The sequence below is a fragment of the Carettochelys insculpta genome, chromosome 2 (genome assembly GCF_033958435.1).
Source record: "Carettochelys insculpta isolate YL-2023 chromosome 2, ASM3395843v1, whole genome shotgun sequence".
Taxonomy (NCBI): domain Eukaryota; kingdom Metazoa; phylum Chordata; order Testudines; family Carettochelyidae; genus Carettochelys; species Carettochelys insculpta.
In genome coordinates, this window is record NC_134138.1 from 74,918,470 (window position 1) to 74,939,407 (window position 20,938).

The 20,938-nt window shown below is 43.5% G+C and overlaps 1 protein-coding gene across 1 annotated transcript in view; it reads right to left on the reverse strand.

The window, feature by feature from the left end:
* The window catches only part of RP1 (RP1 axonemal microtubule associated), a 318,221-nt gene that overhangs the window by 3,161 nt on the left and 294,122 nt on the right, over positions 1-20,938 (reverse strand). The window contains exons 49-56 of the mRNA XM_074985790.1: positions 20,166-20,225; positions 19,679-19,857; positions 18,951-19,170; positions 15,646-15,800; positions 15,417-15,492; positions 12,798-12,876; positions 12,316-12,604; positions 10,268-10,346 (exon numbers count right to left, since the gene is read on the reverse strand). Coding sequence (XP_074841891.1) covers positions 10,268-10,346; positions 12,316-12,604; positions 12,798-12,876; positions 15,417-15,492; positions 15,646-15,800; positions 18,951-19,170; positions 19,679-19,857; positions 20,166-20,225 — 1,137 coding nt within the window. The remainder of the gene's footprint in view (positions 1-10,267; positions 10,347-12,315; positions 12,605-12,797; positions 12,877-15,416; positions 15,493-15,645; positions 15,801-18,950; positions 19,171-19,678; positions 19,858-20,165; positions 20,226-20,938) is intronic.

Here is a 20,938-nt window from a genome sequence, read left to right on the forward strand (position 1 = left end):
ATCTCTCAACTTTTCATTATGGAAGTTTTCACCTTCAAACAAACTGGTGCTTTCAGGGAATCTTTTGCCAATTGTCAAAATATCTATGGTTTTGCTCCACAGTTTGTTTATGGCACAACACTGGCTGCATCTACACTACAGACTTCCTTTGAAGGTAACTTCAAAGTAAGCTGCAACTTCAAAGTAGAATGCAGAGTGTTTACGCACACTTTGCTTTACTTCAGAGTTAACTCCCGCAATAGAATAGTGGCTTGCTTCAAAGATTAACTTTGAAGTTGTGTGTATAGATGCTCTGTACTCCTTACTTCCAGGTAAGGAGTCCACCAAGGTGGTGCCCCCCATGTCCCCACAGAGGATGCAGACACTCTGGCCTGCCCAGGCAGGGCTCTATGGTCCCTGCCAGCCACCTTAAAGGAAACAGCTCCCTAGCAACCCTAGGCAGGAATCTGAGAGTGTGCCACTTAGACCACCCCTGCTTGAAGCTCCAGACTGTTTCTGCAACCCCTGGCCACCACGGCAGCATGCTGGGACCCCACTGCCCCCTCAGGGGCCCCAGACAAGGAGTCTGAGGGCTCACAGTACCTGAGCAAGGGCCATGCCAGGAGGGGACCCTTCTGGACAGAGGATGAGCTGAAGGACCTCCTTGCTCTGTGGTGGGAGGAGGAGGTCCTTTGGCAAACTGGCACCTGGCAGAGGAACGCAGAGGCCTTTGACTGGCTTCCCAGTGGCCTCACCACCCGAGGCCACCCCGACTGCACTGGCAGCAGTGTGCAGATAAATGTTAAGGAACTCCACCAGACCTACATCAAGGTCTGCGATGCTGGATCCATGGCCCATCCACTGCCCCCACTACCAGGAGCTGCAAAGGCTCCCAGGGCCAAGGGAGGTGGCCACCCCAGAGCATGTGGTGGACACTGCTGCTCCCCCGCTGCCCGTGGACAGTGAGGACAAGACAGGCTCCTCTGACACCACAAGCCTTCCCCTCTGGGACACCAAGCCAAGCCTCCTCCAGCTGAGTGTCACCCGAGCCCCAGGCAGTCACAGCCAGAATGTACTGGACAAGCAGGATTTTGACAGGGATAGGGATGGGGTCCCCTCCGCCAGAACAGCCCTGCAGCCCATGTGCCTGGGGATGGGGGAGGGGGGGAGGAACAAGGGCTGACCCTCACTAAGCAGGAACTTCTGGGCACCCGGGAGGCCAGCGGAGAAGGGGCCATGCACCCCCCGGGGTTGGGACTCAGCACTAACAGGCCATCCCCCATCCCCTTATGTCTCCACAGGTCCATCATCAGTAAGGAGCTGCAGCCCACCGCAGCAGCAGGGGTCTGGGAGGCCACCCCATTGCCCCAGTCTGCATCCCCACCACAGCCACGGCAGGGCCTCCCGCAGACAACACTGAAGGGATGAAGAGGTGGCCGCCAACCATTTGGTCGTGCGGGAGATGACTGGGGTGCTCTGGGACTGGCTGGCGATGGAGCGGGACATGTGGGTGTGGCTGGCTGACAGTCTGGACACTGTGGCCCAGGCCTTGCCACCTGCCTCACCCAATCACCCTCCCCCTTGCCAGCCTGGCCCTCAGCCACCCCCACCCTGCAGCCGTTCCTCCAGCAGCTGCCCCTCTGGCAGCTGCCCCCCTGCAGTTGTCCCCCTCCCAGTTCAATCCCCCCATCTAGCCCCCTGCCTCTGTCCTGTGGACCATTTCCCCCTGTGCACTGTAAATAGTTTCATACATTGTTCTGTTTTGTTTTTCCAAGCACATTTATTCCCCCAATAGTAAAGTGTCTTTTTCCCACCCTAACCCCATGCCCCTGGTGCTTAGTGGGAGAGTGGTGAGGGTGGGAGAGTGAGGGATGGGGAAGTGGGGGGACCTCTGGTGTGGAGTGTGGCTGGAAGGTTCAGGGCAGGCCATGGGTAAAGGCCAGGCATAAGGCACCATTGACCCTTACCCTATACCTTTGGGCCTCACAGCACGGGGCAGAGGTTGGCTGTTCATAGGTTGTGGAGGGCACAGCAGGCAGTAATGACAGCAGGGACGTTTGGGAGGCTGACATCCAGCCTGGTGAGGAAGCTGTGAAACCTCCCCTTGAGCCTCCCAAATACCCACTTAACTGTGCCCCTGGCATGGTTGAAGTGACCATTAAAGGTGTCCTGGGCCAGCATGCTGCATCTGGTATAGGGCCGCATGAGCCATGGGTGCAGCGGGTATGTGGCTTTGGCCACGATGCAGGGCGGCACAGTGATGTCTCCGAGCAGAAGCTCCCATGGGGGGACACACGTGCCCTCCTGCATCCAGCATCCCAGCCATGCATTCTGGAACACCTGGGCGTCATGAGTCCTGCCTGGCCACCCCACTCACACATCCAGGAAATGGCCCCTAACATCTACCAGGGCCTGGCATACCCCTTCCTGTTAATGTAGGCACCCCCACTGTGGTCTGGAGCTCGGGTCTCCATGTGTGTCCTGTCCAGTGATTTGAAACAACTGGGAAAGCCCAGGTCCATGAACCCCCCAAGGGTGGTGTCCAGGTCCCCCAGAGTCATGACTCATGGCAGGAGCACCCTGTTGATGGCTTGGATGACCTGCAGGGGGGAAGAAAGACATCCATGAATGCCTGACTGAGAGGCCCCCTTGCCCCCTCCCAACAGGGGCTGCCTTCCCCCTGCCCTCTCCTCACCAGGGACCCACTTCCCTCTGCCCCTGCCCCTTGCCCAGTAGCCGTCTCTCCAGGGTGGGTCCGTGGTGACAGCTGGACTTACCTCAATCATCACCACTCTGACAGTGGCTTTGCTGATGCCAAATTGGTGACTGATGGACCAGAGGCTATCAGGAGTGGCAAGCCTCCACATGGCGATGGACACCCTCTTCTGCACTGGAAGCGCAGGTGACATCTGTGTGTCCCGGTGCTGGAGGACTGGGACGAGCCAGTGGTAGAGGTCTTTGAATGTCTGGAGGGTCATTTCAAAGTTCCTCAGCCACGGCTCATCATCCCAGTCCTCCAACACTAGCTGGTCCCACCACTTGCTGGTGGTGGCAAAGGCCCACTAGCTCCAGATGGCGGTGGGGGGGCTGGGGGAGGGGCATTAGTGCTGTAGCCAGGGCCTGCAAGCTAGATCCCAGGCAGGCGATCTGGCTGCACTTCTGAAACATCAGGACGACCAGCATAGCCAGAAGGCTGGCCAAGGTGGAGAGGACCTCGTCCTCGGGGAGCGTGAGAGTGGGCATGTTGCTTGGCTAGTCTCCCCAGCATGTGGTCTGTTGCTGTCCGCAGCTTGGCAGTCCTGAGCACGTGCAGAGTTGAGGTGTTGGGAGGTGCCCTTTAAGGGGCCAGCTGGCTGTGAGCCAGGAAGGGCTTGTCAGCCATGTGACCCCATGCCTGCATCATTTCCTGGCCCCTTACTTTGAAGTAGGGGCTAACTGTGTGTAGATGCTTAATTTCAAAGTAGGGAAAGCCTACGTCAAAGTAAGGGAGGGTGCATTTTGTGTGTTGATGCTCTACTTAGAAGTTACTTTATAGTGTAGACACAGACTCTTTGTTTCATTTATTAGTACAGTGAGAACACTACTTTTACTGCAGTGAATGCACCACTAATTTCTTAAGCTGTGTCTACACGTGCACGCGACTTCGAAGTAGCGGCACTAACATCGAAATAGCGCCCGTCGCGGCTACACGCGTCGGGCGCTATTTCGAAGTTAACTTCGACGTTAGGCGGCGAGACGTCGAAGTCGCTAACCTCATGAGGGGATCGGAATAGCGCCTACTTCGACGTTCAACGTCGAAGTAGGGACCGTGTAGACAATCCGCGTCCCGCAACGTCGAAATTGTGGGGTCCTCCATGGCAGCCATCAGCTGGGGGGTTGAGAGACGCTGTCTCTCCAGCCCGTGCGGGGCTCTATGGTCACCGTGTGCAGCAGCCCTTAGCCCAGGGCTTCTGGCTGCTGCTGCTGCAGTGGGGGATTCATGCTGCATGCACAGGGTCTGCAACTCGTTGTCGGCTCTGTGTATCTTGTGCTGTTTAGTGCAAGTGTGTCTGGGAGGGGCCCTTTAAGGGAGCGGCTGGCTGTTGAGTCTGCCCTGTGACCCTGTCTGCAGCTGTGCCTGGCACCCTTATTTCGATGTGTGCTACTGTGGCGTGTAGACGTTCCCTCGCTGCGCCTATTTTGATGTGGTGCTGCGCAACGTCGATGTTGAACATCGACGTTGCCAGCCCTGGAGGACGTGTAGACGTTATTCATCGAAATAGGCTACTTCGATGTAGGCTTCACGTGTAGACGTAGCCTTAATGTTTGTTCTCGAGAAGTTGGATTTGACTGTAGAAGTATTTCACGTGTACACTTAAAATCAATTAGAAAAAAAGTATTATGTGTTCGAATTGTATATGGCTGCCTCTACACATAATTGGTGCATGTTGGGGATAAGGCACAATATTGTATTCTTTTCATCTGAATTGCAGAAACGTGTACAGAGTCTAAAACAGTACAAAAAATCCTTTAAAAACAGAATCTCACCTAGTTGCATATAAAGGTCAAAGCTTTACTAAGTTTCTCATAGCTCATGAAAGGTTATTAACTGATAACTATATAGAACCTAGGATATAAGGATGCTGACATTCTCAGTTTCCAGTTCCCAAGTGTCACTTAGAGAGATAGTGAAGTACTTTTGGCACTCCACTAATTAAATCATCTGAATTGTTTCATATATCACAGACACAACTCATAAGATATAACATTTCCTAGAAATCTCTGTGAATCAGTGTGCGCATTGATTATTAAGAATCTCTCTGTCTGTCTCTCTCTCTCTCTCACAGACACAGTTCTTTACAAACATAAAATAAGGCTTTTTTGTTATCCTGAAGAGTTTACAGTTGAGAGCTTTATCTATTATCCTTGGAATTCCAGCTGACTTCAATGAGAGTTCCATACTTGGAGGGCTTGCAAAGCCAAGGCTTAAATTAGGCAATGTCAACAAATGTTATGGTGAGGTGGCTTGTGTGTCTCAATGACCAGGAGAGTTATGCCAGTGGGAGCTACAGCTCCTGGAAGGGTCCTCAAACTGGACAAGTCAAAGGGTAGAGATCAGACAAATTTGGATCACCTCTCCCCAAAGTGAAAGGGGTTGGCTTAGGTTAACAACCCTATCCATGCAAAAAAAAGTTACAGAAACATCTACAAAGAAACCTACAACTACACAAGTCTTGGGAGGAGTTTGCAATCCACAAAAATTGAGTATGAAGCAGGGTAGGAAATCTAAAAGGAAGCTGCCCTGCAGATGGCCTTCTCTCACCCAGGAAAACCACCCAATTTGGTATGTGCAACATTCAGACCATGCATCAAGAGGGGAAGACAGCACAGACTGCAGTGGAGATGAAATAGTACAGGCTTGCAGTTTTGGGCTTGTGTGAGACAAGATGGACACACAATCTGGGCAGCTATGCCTGGCAACTGCTGAAACCCTCATCTACTCAGGATGTGTAGAAGAGGGTTCACCCCCACACAGAAGGTGTGGGCTTGATGTTATCGAAAAATGCATACGGTGCTTTAATAGAGTAGACAGCACTATCTTCACACGTCACCACAGCCAGATTCTACACCAAAATGCGAAAGGTACTCATTGTGCAATGTTATGCACCAACCAACGAAACTACAAAGTGCTGTGAATCGGAAAGCAAAGAAGGATATCTTAATATTGGTGAGTGATTTCAATGCTGAAATTTGAACAATAAATACAGCAGAGAACAGACCATGAGAAAAGAAGGCCTAGGCAACATGAATGAAAATAGAGAGCATTTCAGTGACTTTTGTTTCTTTAATGGATTGGTGATAGATGGTAGTGTTTTTCCACACAAAAGGATCCATAAGGTCATTTGGGTTTCACCAGACCATCAGTTAGAAAACCAGATTGATCACATCTGTATCAGCAGTTCTTTCAGAAGATCAATGCAGGATGTCTATGCTAGAAGAGGAGCAGATGTAGGTTCAGCCTGCCATTTGATCACGGTGAAACTCAAGTTCAAGCACAAGAGGTACACCACAAAAGTGAACAAGCCAGGACTGGAGGGGTAGCTGTGTTAGTCTGGATCTGTAACAGCAACGAAGGCTCCTGTGGCACCTTATAGACTCTGTTAGTCTATAAGGTGCCACAGAAGCCTTCGTTGCTGTTACAAGCCAGGATTGAGATTCAACATGGAGAAGCTGAAGGATTTAGCGGTAAGAGCTGGTTTCCAAGAGCTGTCCAAAAGATATGCACTTCTGACAAACCTTATCCCAGAAGAAGCTACTGTGGACCACATTTGGAAACACACCAAAGCAGCCTGGAAAGGGACCTGTGATAAAACATTGGGAAAGAGGACAAGGCATCACAAAGAATGGATAACAGCAGAAAGGAATGAAAGGACAGAAAAGTAGCAATCAACAACAGCAAAACAAGAGCAGCCAAGGTGGAAGCTCAGAGACCATATTCAGAGGCCAACAGAGAAGTTAAAAAGGCTGTAAAATGGAACAAGAAGAACTTTGTGGAAAATCTTGAACAAGCAGAACAAGCTACAGGACCGAGAAATTTGAAAGAGATATATGACAGCATATGGAAGGTAGCTGGGTCACAGTGTACAGTAGATTAGCCAGTACAGGATAAGGAGGGGCATGTTCTAACAAACCCAAGTGAGCAGCTCAGTAGATGGAAGGAAAACTTTGAAGAGCTACTGAACCACTACGCCCACATGGAACCTCCCAAGTTACCACCTGCATATATACCTCTGCAAACTAACAGTAGCAGACCTACAAAAGAAGAAATCAGAAAAGCCACTGCCCATCTGAAAAATGGAAAAGCATCAAGTCCAGACAACATCCCCGCATAAGCAGTCAAGGCAGGTAGTGAGATATCAGTCAACATGATGTATAGTCTATTTGGGAAAATTTGGCATGCTGAGGAGATCCCATAAGACTAGAAACATGGCTATCTTACCAAGCTTCCAAACAAAGGCAACCTGAATGAATGCAAGAACTGGAGGGGCATCACATTACTGTCTATTCCAGGAAAAGTGTTCAATAGGATTCCCTTGGACAGAATGAAGACAGAAATTGACAGATAGCTCAGGGCAAACCACATCAGTTTCCGAAGTGAGAGATTTTGTACTGGCCAAATAGCAACTCTCAGAATGAACATAGAACAGTCACTCGAGTGGAGCTCCCCTCTGTGTATAACTTTCATAGACATTGAAAATGCCTTTGACAGTGTTGATAGAGACACTTTGTGGAAAATGCTGCAATACCATGGCATCCCATCCAAAACTATTAACTTGATCTGTTCAATGAATGAACCCTTGACACGCCAAGTTGTTCACAATGGTATCTTGACAGAATCCTTCAGCATACTCTTGGGAGTGTGACAAAGATGCCTATTGTAACCTTTCCTGTTCTTGATCACAATGAACTGAATTACAAGCAGGACAACAGATGGCCATCAATGGGGCATTCAATGGGCACTTTTCAAACAGCTAGAGAACATTGATTTTGCTGATGATGTCACTCTTCTTTCACACCAACATGAAATTATGGAAGAAAAGATTCCAACACTAGACAAAAATGTTTCAATGACTAGACTGAGCATTAACAAGGGAAAGACCAAGACAATGAGGATCAACCTGTCTAACAACAATGCCATCACAATGGGAGGATATGACCTGGAAGATACGGAAAAGTTCATCTTCGAGAGATTATGGGCAGAGATGGAAGAACACACAAGGATATCATTGCCTGGATAGGGAAAGCAACAGCTGCTTTCAAGACTTTCTGTCCCATTTGGAGTTCACAAATAATATCTGTGCAGAAGAAACTGGGGATCTTCAACAAATGTGAAGAGCGTGCTCTTGTATGGATCTAAGACCTGGTATGCTAAAAAGTCTTCAAATCGCAAGCTATAGACATTCATAAGCAGATGCCTGAGGTACATCCTTCACATCAAATGGCAAAACTTGATCACAAATGAGAAGCTTTGGAACAGAGCAGGACAAGAACAACTTGACATTCAAATCAAGGGAAGAAAGTGGGGATGGCTAGGCAACACTCTCAGGAAACCATCATCCAGCATAGTCTGTCTAGCTATCATATGCAACCTTCAAGGAAAATGCAAAAGAGGAGGACCTCAGACAAGATGGAGACAATATACTGAGATTTAAGGGCAATAGCTGGGGTACTCTTGGAGACAGCTAGAAGTTTTGTCTCGAGATAGAGTGAAGTAGAAGAGGCTGGTAGATGTCCTATGCTCCACTTGGAGTACAGGGGTTTAAGTCAAGTAAGTCAACAGATGTAAGAGAGGACACTGTATGACACCTATGTTAAAAGAGCAGATGTGTAGCAGAAAGACAGTGTTCTCTTTGGGGCTGGGACAGGCTTTTTGTTCTGTGTTTTTTTTTTACAGTGCCAATGGGGGTCTAGGCCAGGCCTGGGGTTCCTAGTCTCTAAGGTAATATACTTAATAACAGTCTTCATTATTAGTGCTTCTTAAAGAGAATCTGGGAAGTGATTTGAAAGAGTAATATGAAGGAATTAGGTGGATGATAGCAACCATTCTGAGCACTGGGGTCAGTACTATTGCATGTGAGGTAAGGAGATAGTCCAGTGGTAGAAATGCTGGTCTGGGTTTCAGAAGACCTGGAGTCAGTTCCTTGCTCTGCTACAGGTTTCTGTGTGAATTTGCAAGAGCCTCAGTTCCCTATCAGTAAATTGAAGACAATAACCCTTCCTTTCTTTTTCAAGACATGTCTATTTAGACTAAATTATTTGGAAAAAAAATCATTTCCTAACCCATCTTGTACAATGGTACCCCAAGTTCTGCTGGAGTCTCTAAGCTTCAGTGTAACATGAATAACAAATTAAACAAAAAGGAGTATTAAGGTGAAATGTTGACTGAGAGAATAAAAAACAGCAGGGGATTAGTGGGATTTTATATATTGTAGATATTTTAACAGATCTTTCTAAAAAATTACAAATTATCCATCAACCCACTCCAATGACCAATCACTGCAAAGGTCATTCTGCTTCCAAAAGAAATTATACAGCATTGTGTGGGTTGTGACTGATAGCAAGAAACTGTCCAACCTTGGAGTCAGCAGGAACTGCCATCATCACAGAATGGTTCAGTGCTTCCTAGTAACGATAAACTTGTGACTTCTTCTGATGGCCCATGTGGTCAAATAAATGTGAATTTTATCGGGCTTTTTTATTAAAGCATTGGAATCAATATTAATTGATTTCTGTCACATCTAATAAGCGAGTTTTAGCTGAGTGATTTGACCAGAATATCTCAGCACAGATTTCTTAGATTCAACTGATATGTAGTCCTCTGATTCCAATTTTATAGTTCCACTGTACTTTTTAAAAACACAGGTTGAAACTATCTGGAGCTCTCTTATCTGGCAACATCCTTAGTCTGGCATGATTTTAGTTAGACAGACAACCACTTATCATGGATGTGGCCAAGTTTCCCACAGTTCCATAAAGTTTTTTTTATAGCCACCAGTCCTGGCTCTCAGTGTTCTTTGCTGTCATTTAGCTGTATTTACTCCCAATTGTCTTCTAAGAGATTAATAAGTAGTGGAAGTGTTGGTAATGCTGCTAGACAATATTGACCTCCTATAGTCCGACAAATTCTCTCTTCCAGCACTGGTCAGGTCCCCTGGGTGCTGGATTAGAGAGGTTCAACCTGTACTGTTAACTAAAGCCATATAAGTTCAAGGTATTATATCCTGTGAGTATTACTTCTTTTGCTTTGTTAACTTCTCATCTTATGAAATACTAATGTTGCATACCTAAGCATGGCTTAGTGTTTTCTTTCTTCAATTCAAGCTTCTAAACAAACCATTCTTAAGTTCGCTCTCTCTCTCTCTCTCTCTTTTGTTTTTTGTTTTTTAAGATAGTACATCAAAATATAAAAAATGTTTCTGTCCAGTCTTCAAATGTAAGGTTCAGTCCTGAAGTATTTAGTAGAAGTACTGGATGAATAATGATTGCAGGATCAGACTTTGAAAGATGCAGAAATATGTGAAAGTGATAGGTTTCATTTAGAAACCATGGGCGGGATCCTCAGCTGTTGTAAATCAGTGTAACTTAACTGTCTTGAATGGAATCAATGTTGCTACATAGATTTACACCAGCTAAGGATCAGGCTCTATTTCAGTTGCAGTGAGTTTACAGGTCTTTACAAATGTCGAGTACATCCTTAAAAGCTATATTCTGCTTACAAATATACTGAATAGATACAGAGAGTACTTACCAAATCCTTTTCCATCATGGCCAATTTCAATTGAATGCAGACTTCCTAAACTTTTTGTCTTAATCCTGAATGTGTCAGACTTGAAAATTGAAAAAGAGGTAGCTATTAAAATATGATAGATTAAAGTCTGGAAAGTAGCATGCTTGTCTAGCTCAGTTCTGAGACAGTTCAAATGTAACAAAACTAGATACATACACATATCATAGAACTGGAAGAGACCTGGGAGGTCATGGAGTCTAGTCCCCTGCCCAATTGGCAGGACCAAGCGCTATCCTTTCCCCTTCAATCAATTTGCCCCAGAACTCTAAATGGATTGAACTCACAACCCTGGGTTTAGCAGGCTAATACTCAAGCTACTGAGCTTCCCTCCCTCTGACTATAGTCCCCCCATAGCTAACAGATTAATGCATTACTGCTACTGATATAGGGCATTGTGGTATAGGGCATTGTCTTGCTAGTCTTCCTTCAGTTTAACATGAAAGTTGTTCTACACAAGCAATTTGAATGATTTGAATGAATCATTTGAATGATTCTTACCCTTTTATTGGTTTGCATACACAAGAGAGATGCTTCTGCTTGATACATTATGAATTGTCAACCAGATAAAGAAGCAATACTTTTTATTATTATGGTTTATGATACACAATCATGCCTCTGAGAATATAAAGGTAAGTGATTTTTATTCTATTTACTGTCAGACCTCTCAACCATTCTACATTTTAGTTCAAAATACATGCTTGTTTCATATATTATAGAGGAGCAACAGCAACTTTTTTCTTTAAGGCATCTCCAAGACATCAAAAGGCATCCCTGGCACCCAACTTCAGGAATGTGGTTGGCTTGTTGCAAGGTTTTCCATGTACCTGTTCCCAAGTCCCAATGGACATGACAGTTGATGAATGTTACTAAATCTGCAGGAACAAGCAGATTTTCTCTCTCTGTTCCTTCGGTCTGCAGCAACAACTTTTCCCACCTCCGCTAACCCTCTGCTCATGGAGAATGCCATCTGGATGAAGAGCCGCCAGAAGAGATTGGCAGGCAGCACAGCCAGCGTAAGGGAAGAAGGTTTGGGATAGTTGGGAGTTCAGCTACAAAGTATGAAATAGTGATTTAAAACTCAAGAGTAAAACACCCAGACTCAGCCCTCACCTTTTAGGAATTGTTAAGGAGAAAATCTGAGATAGGAGAATATTCTATTTCCTGTTTCATGTGAAGCTCCAAGACCAGGAATGCTCACCATCACACCACCAAACAGTTCAAGGTAGCCTGTCTGGTGGATAACTGGATCTATGTTTATGTGGTTTTTTTTCCAGTGTAATGTGTGAAAAAAAAAGGTGTCAGGTGGTGGGACAGAAGAATATTTTATTCATGTATTTTGTCATGTTTCAGATACTTGTAGCTATGGCATGACATGGGATTTTCAGTTTACTGTGGACAGGAATCTGACAATGGCTTGAAGTCAAAGGATGTCAGACTCCAACTGGAATGCATGATGGTTTTTTATCTGGTTATGTGGCTGCACACCATTTGTGACTGAGAGGGCTCTGTACAGCACCAGGTTCCATGACAAATTTGAATGCTGGGATTTAGTAGGGTGGGATACTTCTACCCACCATACAAATGCAAGTGTTCCACGTTTGCATATCAGCAATATAAACACACCTTGCATTTATATGTTGCCTGTAGAAAAGTGGAATTAAGAAACAGAAGGGCACCAGAGGAATCAGAGTCACCAGAAGTAAGATTCTCCATTTCTAATAGAATCGAAATCCTGGAATAGCTATTTTAATCACACAATCATTCTGGTGAGAATGTTAAAATGTAGCATGGTGCTTGTTTTGGTGGTTTGATGAGTATTTTGGATATTTTATCAAGGGTTTAAGATGCAATTCCTAGCCAAATAATTAAGGAGTCTGGAGTCTTGTCTCATGTAGTGACATGAAAAATAACAGGAGGCTGCAGTTCCTTAAAAGTCCTGTACTGTACATGCATGACTTCTCCAATGTGGAGACAGGCACACCATAAGATACAGATTCTGCAGAGCTTACCTTTCCTCTTTCAAAAGGGTCTTGATGTTCCAGTGGTTTAGTCAGTTGAACCAGGTCAGATGAGTCCTCATCTCCAAATAAAATTACATGCACATTGGCATCAGTTCCTGCTCCCTTCTCGTCACCTGTGTACACTTTAATTATGTATTCTGTCAGACTGTCTGGGGGTCTTTTTTCCTTATGTAAAGAGCAAGCTATACTATTTTTGAGTTCAGTTCCTTCCCTGTTAACAAAAGATACTGGAATCTCTCTCCTTATTTCAGGTTCATGGGGATCCACAGAGAACACTCTGCAAGGCAAAACCATACATAGTAATGTCAACTGTAGTAGAGATTAAAAAGCTGAATTTCCATCTAAATGCTGAAGAGAGAATTTTGCACGGATACTTTTGCTAAATATCAGTAATTAACATGCTATGTAACAAAAGTGATTTTGGATCCTGAGTAATGTTTTTGAGATTAGTTTAAAAAGACCAAGCTTACTCATTCACTTCAAATACGTAGACAGGTTCCTGCTTTAGTGCTTCCTTCAGATGTAAAGTTTTAACAGATAGTTTGCAATCTACAAATAGAAACAAAATAAAATTAAGATACTCAGTTGTACATCCAGGATTTATGAGGAATCTGGTCATGATAGCATTACAGAGTTCTATTATATGTAAAATATAGCACCTTAGTCAATTGAAATATAGCTAACCTGCCTCCTTCACAAAAGTTTTGCCCCATTATAGCTTCCCGTACTGAAATGATCTAACTGGAGGATTTCTATTTTAAATGTCAACTTTTTAGTTTAGGGCAAGATTACTCTCTGATCCTAGGCAGATTTGCAAAGGCATCAAGCCATCGCCATCCCTGGATTGGCTGAGCAGATCTGAGTTTGAGCATGTCTGGCTGGTGGGGGTGGGGAGCAGGAGCTGTGCATCTGATACTCTCCCTGTAGCTAGTGATTGACGAGAGCTCCCCATAGAGCCGCTAAAGGTATTGGCCAGAGAGGACGCGTGAAATGAGCTGCACCCTCAAAAGGGATGTTGCTACTTACTTTCCATCCAGCACAAAATGGGACAAGAGGAAGGAGTGTACTCAAAGTCACAATTCCTTCGCAGGCCTCCTGCTGAGATACTGCAACTACATAATGCCCATTACTCTGCCTGTGCTTATTGGTTCTATTTCAATTATTATAATTTATTTTCCTCCCTAGCTACGTCTACACGTGCATGCTACTTCGAAGTAGCGGCACCAACTTCGAAATAGCGCCCGTCACGTCTACACGCGTCGGGCGCTATTTCGAAGTTAACTTCGACATTAGGCGGCGAGACGTCGAAGTCGCTAACCTCATGAGGAGATAGGAATAGCGCCCTACTTCGACGTTCAACGTCGAAGTAGGGACCGTGTAGACGATCCGCGTCCTGCAACGTCGAAATTGCTGGGTCCTCCATGGCGGCCATCAGCTGGGGGGTTGAGAGATGCTCTCTCTCCAGCCCCTGCGGGGCTCTATGGTCACCGTGGGCAGCAGCCCTTAGCCCAGGGCTTCTGGCTGCCTCTGCGGCACCTGGGGATCTATGCTGCAGGCACAGGGTCTGCAATCAGTTGTCAGCTCTGTGTATCTTGTGTTGTTTAGTGCAACTGTGTCTGGGAGGGGCCCTTTAAGGGAGCGGCTTGCTGTTGAGTCCGCCCTGTGACCCTGTCTGCAGCTGTGCCTGGCATCCCTATTTCGATGTGTGCTACTTTGACGTGTAGACGTTCCCTCGCTGCGCCTATTTCGATGTTGGGCTGAGCAACGTCGAAGTTGAACATCGACGTTGCTGGCCCTGGAGGACGTGTAGACGTTATTCATCGAAATAGACTATTTCGATGTTGGCTGCACGTGTAGACGTAGCCCCTTTGCCCTAGAGTTAAGATAATTCTAACAGCTTTAATGATGTTAATGAGGCCACGAAGCACTTAGCCCAAGGAAGACTTAAGGGCCCAATTTGACCACCATTTCTCATGGTGCTATTTACTACATGAGCAGTCCCTCTAAAATCAATGATAATACTATAACTCAGTAACGGTGACAAATCTGGTCACACTTACTCGTGACACTGCCTCTCTGAAATATGTGTTACAACACACATTTAACTAATGAGAAATTCGAAGCCATTTGCGCAAGATCACAGTGAATCAATGGCAGTCAGGAATAAAACCCAAGAGCCCACACAATCAATTTACAGGTTTAACTTCTAGACAGTGTGACTCCTTCACAATGAAAAATAAATCGTATAGACAATTATGAAAAATAAAATCCTTGCTTTACCCCTGAATCCTTCCTTACCGAGCAGTGGTTTTAGATATACCTGGAAAAATCTCATTTCTCTTGTTTTGTCTACTGTCCTCTGGCACAACTTTAGTGGACATAGTTAGTGATTTAGAACAATCAGGTATGAACAGCTCTGAGCAGCTCAACAAATTCTTCTACTGAAATGGAGTGCAAAGCAGAAATGATGAACCAAAAAGTAAACAGCATCAGTAATCAATAATATGTTGCTGTTAGATTGTATCATCAAATCTCAATCTGTTTTGAAAACATTAAGTAAACCTCACAATTGTCCTTAGTATTATTATTAGCCCATTAAAGTTCATGTACAGAGAAAATATGGGCTTAACCATATCTCCATGAAAGTCAAAACTCCCACTGATTTAACAGATGGAAGATCATTCCTAAAAGACCCGCAGTGAGAGTTCAACAGAGCTGGGAATATAAACAAAAAGTAGTGAATCATAGCACTATCCTGTAGCCAGACAGTGCTCCCCTCCCTATATTTTTCTAAATCAGCTACTGAGATATAGAGATTTTGTTCAATTTGCTGCTTCTTAGGAACGGAAATAGGTTACTTCTTGGATACAATTAATTATGTAGTCTTTAGTACCTTGGATTTTAGTTAGTCGAGACCTAGATCTTTGCCATGTCAGATGAGAACTGAACAACAGCTGGAAGAAATCACCCTGGACCTGACCTTGCAGCATGTGCACAGTAATCCGTTACCCTCTGTAGGAGTTACGCCAGTGCAAGCACTGCAGGATCAGGCTCTTTGGACAGCAGTTGTATCTAGCAAAGTAACTTACTTGTTTTGCTGCTGATAGCGAGGACAACTTTATGCAGTTCTCCTAGGTCAACAGCGTCCATCTGGGCTGTAAATAACTAAAAATATACCATGATCCAATGATACAATCATAAGATATATTCAATAAACTATATTATATAGAAATAAAAGAAAAGGTTACAAATAAAATATAAATGAATGAACTTAACATGAACGTAAAGGGAAATTTTAACAACCTTGAGGTGAAATACCTCATTGTCTTCTCCTTGTTGGGAATTCTGCCATGACCAGTGAAGGCATCTGTCTCCTGTGTCACCATTGGTGCCATACACACAAACAGACACAAGCACTACATTCCTCTTGCTCAAAATATTGCTGGAAAACACAGTCATGTGATATGTAACCACTGCAAGATCAAAAGGAGAGACATCATATCATGACCAGAGAACAACTTTTCACAGGCATTTAAGATTGCAGCACTGTACAGTCTGCAGAAAGAAGACATTTCAAAAATTGATAGAGATAGTAGAAAATTAAGCAATCAGATGATGTTTCCAAGTTTTTTCTTCGTGTCATTCTGCAGCTCCTGATGGCAAATATTAGCAATTGTCATAAACCCACAAATGAAAGATCTGAAACTTTTTGTTACAAAACCCATGAGTTTAATTTGCCTTTCCACTTAGTAAAAGACAGCAACCATCTTGTAGAATGAACAAATAGATTCTGTTTACCTGGGAAATGCACATTGGTAAAAAATATCAATGGGATTCAGGCTCCTAAATCATGCAAACACTTGACATTTTTACTGAATGTGTTTTGGCCTTTGGGTGTGATCAGTATGGACAGTACCTGAGTACATTTACAATCTCAGCCGATACCTGGGGAGTACACCGGGGCCGCCTGCACTCCCAGTGCCCCCTTGCATTCGCTATCAGTGGCACGCCTCTTCTGGTGAGTGCAGGGGCAGTCCCATACCTCCACTGGAAGGGGTGCAGAACTTCCTGAGGAAGTGGAGGGCAGGGGCAAATGAGGGGTGGGGAGAGTGCATGACAGGGGCAGAGCATGAGAGGGATGGGCATGGGTGGGGAAGAGGTGGGGCACGGGTGAAGCAGTTTGTGGGAGAGGAAAAACGTGCTGGATGGGTGGGTGCATGTGGCTGGAGGGGTGGGTGCATGTGGCCGCACCCATTGCCTCTGTTTTACACTTTTTAATTTTTATGGAGCAGGTTCTCAACTGCAGTAAATTAATGAAGGTCCATTGAAGTCAAAATGGCTATTTCAAGTTATACTAGCTGAGAAACTGGCTCTATCTAACTACATTATATGTAAGTATTGGATATTCAACAGTCTTCAACTTTCAGTCACACTACTGGCTGCTGCTCCTGAACTGTTGGAGAAGCAGATGCATCTTGTTCTTCTGAAAGACATTGTAGGTTGGCAATATTCTGCACATGCTGTATATTGCTGTTTAAATAAAATTGCGGACTGTACTTACCAGCATTATTTTGTTTATAAAAAGATAATCTTTATCCAGTGAGATGACAAAGGTTTTAAAGCACTGATGGATAAAATATTCACTGTATTTGCAGCTTAAGCATATATGACATTTTTTTCCTTAAGGCAACTACAGTTAGTTGCAGTCGATGCCATGTGGCTTGTGCTTTATTTTTGAAACTGAAAAAAAAAATCCCTCAAAAACATGGACAGGAATGAGTAAACAGGGCAGTAACCAGTGGAAGTACGTAAGGGTGTCTGAGGGAAGGGCTGAGTAGTGTTCCGGTTTTATTTTGGTGTTTGCTGGGTTGGGTAGGTTTTTTCCTTGACAGGAGTTCAGACGGGAAGGCTGTGACTGAAACAGAGGCAGCAATGGTAGTGATTCAAGGTGTGGAAGAGACAGTGAAAATAACTGTATGTGAAAGCTGCAGCATATATACTATCCTGGAACGTGGTTTGTATGACATACTGTTTTGCTGAGAGAGCTGCTGGAAAAGAAGATCTGAGAGCTGGAGATGGAAGTGGACACTATGTTTGAGTTCCAAAGGTGATTCAAGCAGATGAAAGAGGGATGGCATGGGGAGGCTCAATGAAAAAGTCAAGAGTCACAAGACTGGAGGATTTTGAATGCAGACTGCTGGGTTAGGAAAGTGACTGGTGGAAGCATGTGATGAGGAGAATGGGAATCTGGCCTGTCTCTTCAGATCTCTCCCCACCACCACGCTGCGCTGTGGCTGGAAGCAGCATCCATCCCTTTCTGCCCACATGATGCTGAAAAGCAATTAACACCTCCAAGCTGCTGCTGGACACCGACAACCTCCTGTCTCATTGGCTGTATTGAAGGCAGGAAGACCTAAGAAGGCACTATGTACAAGGTCCCCAGGGAACTTGACAGCCCTGGAGTCCAGCCAGAGGTGGCTCAGAAGGGGAAGGCATATAGGAAATGGAGCATTCCCATACTCTTTGGGGCTAGGACCCAGGACAGTGGGTGGGCAGATATGTAGAGTAGACTAAGCTCCTGCCTGGTGGGGAGGCTGTGGAGCTCTGAGACATGAAGTCTGATTCCTGCTTATCGCATTTAAGTGTTTTGTGCTAACCGAAGCGTTCAAGAGGAAAGAACAAGTGATCTTACCGAGACTACTAAGTTAGGCATCTCTGTGAGCACCTCCTGAATTGGGGGCAGGAGGGCAAATAAGGTCAATGGACGGACTAGCATTGAATCACTAGGCTTTGGATCAGCTCCTTACTGAGTGGATCCACACTCTACTGAACAGATACTCTTCTGAGTAAGAGCTACATAAAAACTTATTAAATATTAAATAAAAATGTGTGGCCTATTTGTCTTAGCAAACATACATTTTGCTATCTGAGGAAGAGGAACCCAAGGAAGTGGGGTTTGTGTAGCTCAAAAGGTAGGTATATTTCCTACCAACAAAAGTTAGTTCAACAAAAGTTATTTCTTCACCTATCTTGTGTCACTCTTATCCTGGCACCAAGATGGCTACAGAAAAACTGCAGACATTTGATTCTGTGTAATTTGGGATTGTACAGATTCTTCATCTCTCACTTGGAAAAAATATGAAATGGTGAAAAGAATGTTTCAGATTGAAGGACTCCTCCTGCATTGCTAAAACAAATATAGTGTCTATCAGACAAATTTTAAGGTAAATATTAAGAAGCATAAATATGTAGACTGCACAAACATAAGCAAAACATAATCATTTTTAGAATGTGAGCTATAACATAGTTTTTTAACACCACCAGCAGCAGAACAAATGGAATAGAGACAAATAAAGGAACATTTTCTGTGCTGTCCTATATGACTCACAATGTTCATAGACAACATATACAAATATCTTTCCATGGCATACTTTAGGGTACAGAAATTAAGAGAAATGAATAATGTTTTCCCTGTCAGATATATTTTGGATTCTGATGTAGATTTGATGGAATGTTAAATGACAACACTAAAATACCATACTTTGATGAAGATTTCAGTTGTACTATCAGAACTTGTTAACCTTCTGGACCATTCTACCTTTTTAATGTAGATTTATACCTACCTGAAAGTGCTGCTTTTAATGGCCACTCTACAGGGAGCTCGATCCATCTGTCTCCATTAAAAGAAGAAAGTGTTTTATTTATAGAGAGGCTAAAGGTATCCAAGCTTGCTGTGTTCTGCATTTTAAAGTGATGAAGAGACAATTGGGATGTGCTACTTCCCAAACTCTGAAGCCCAAATCTCACTTTATAAAGCATTCCTACATCAGATGGGAAATGTACCTAGGGAAGAACAAAACAAAAACTTAACATCCAGCATGATTTTAAAAAAGAGTGGGATTTTCAAAAATGCTCTGTAGTGGCCTAACTCTGTTTCAATTGTAGTCAGTGGCAAAACTCCCTTTCTGGCAGCAAAGTTTGGCCAGCAGTGAGTACCTTCCTGAATCTCATGTTTATCCTTTAGCAGTGTTGCCTATATGCTTATAGGAAATCAGTCCAGAATCAAATTCAGATTACATACAGTACTATTAAATGTAAATGTTTAATATTAATACAAATTGCTTGGATATGGGTAATTAATTACAAATAATTGTTAACAAAGAATATCCTTTATTTCCAGGACCTGAAAGAGTATAAAAGAAACACAGATTAACAATGATATTCAGGTTAAAGTTACAATTCATCTTTTCTTGTATACCCAAACAGGTGCCAAATTGTTATGAAGTTGGGATATTACAGTCCCTGTTTATTGATCTCTATATAAAAGCTATTTCAGCATGCATATATTTACATCATATGTTACTTGATCATCAGCTCGATATTGTACTTTGTTTTCCATGGAAATTGGATTTGACTTGCCCTTTGTTCCATAAAAAACCATGATCAATTTTGAAATATTCTTCACTGACTTCTCAAATTCTTCTGCTGTTTCGTCACAATGTTTTGTGAAATAAATTCTCCATGTGCCAGCTGAACAAATGAAATAAGGAACATGATAAAGGAAAGAGATTAAAGCAGGTTTTTCCTTTTATATGTTCACCAAGATAGCCAAAATAAAATTTATGACATGTACACTTACTTTCTTTTTATTTGGGTATCAAAATTATTTAGCTGTACTTTGACAGCTAACATGTATGAAAATATATTTTTATTTCTTAAAATTACAAAGGGGATAACATTTCCAGCACTAGTAAACATAATGACAAGTTTGACAAAGCTCCTGCATAATCATTTTTAAAATAGTGAACATATTTTTGGGCTTGGAACATCAGACCTACCTGATTCCATTTGCTGTTTTTTTGATGGCACGGCATCTGTGCTCCTCCTCTCCTGAATTTCTTGTTGAAAAAAGATTGAAAAATCAAATTAATGCTTTTGTAAAGCTATATCTAAATTATAATGAATGTCTGTATTCATCTATCTTGTAGCTGTTGACCGAGCATGGTATCATTTAGATTAAAGATTTGACTAAGAAAAGTAAAATGAGATTTTTCTAGTCAGCTTCTTTTACATATTGTTCTGCATAATGAACTGGGCCAAAACAAACACAATATTATGAAATGGTTGTGATCCAGACAAAGTGTTTGTTTTTTTTTAAATTTTTAATCAATTGCACAATTTCTGCTACCTGTGATTTGGGTGTGGTCTGCACAGATCAGATATTTTTAAGTTGATCTAAGAGACGGATATTTCTCTTTCTGATATCAACTCTCATTAACTTCAGTGGGAATAAATCAGACTTCAGCTCACTGAAGTCAACTGAAAGTATCCTATTGAGGTCAATAGGCTTTGGATCTGGCATCATTGCATAAAATATTTTCTTCTGTGAAAGAAGGGAAAGACATTTGTGTTCCTGTAGAAGTTCAACAATACCCATTCTTTGAGTCCATTTATAATATTATGTAATTTTGGAGACACCATTATTCTTTATATATGTTGCAAGAATTTTTCAATTTTTTTTTTTAGAACAAAGTTCAAACAGCTCGTATATTATTGGCTTTTATAAAGGTAAAACATTGTTTCTTTTTATTTCTAAAATCTGATGGCTGGA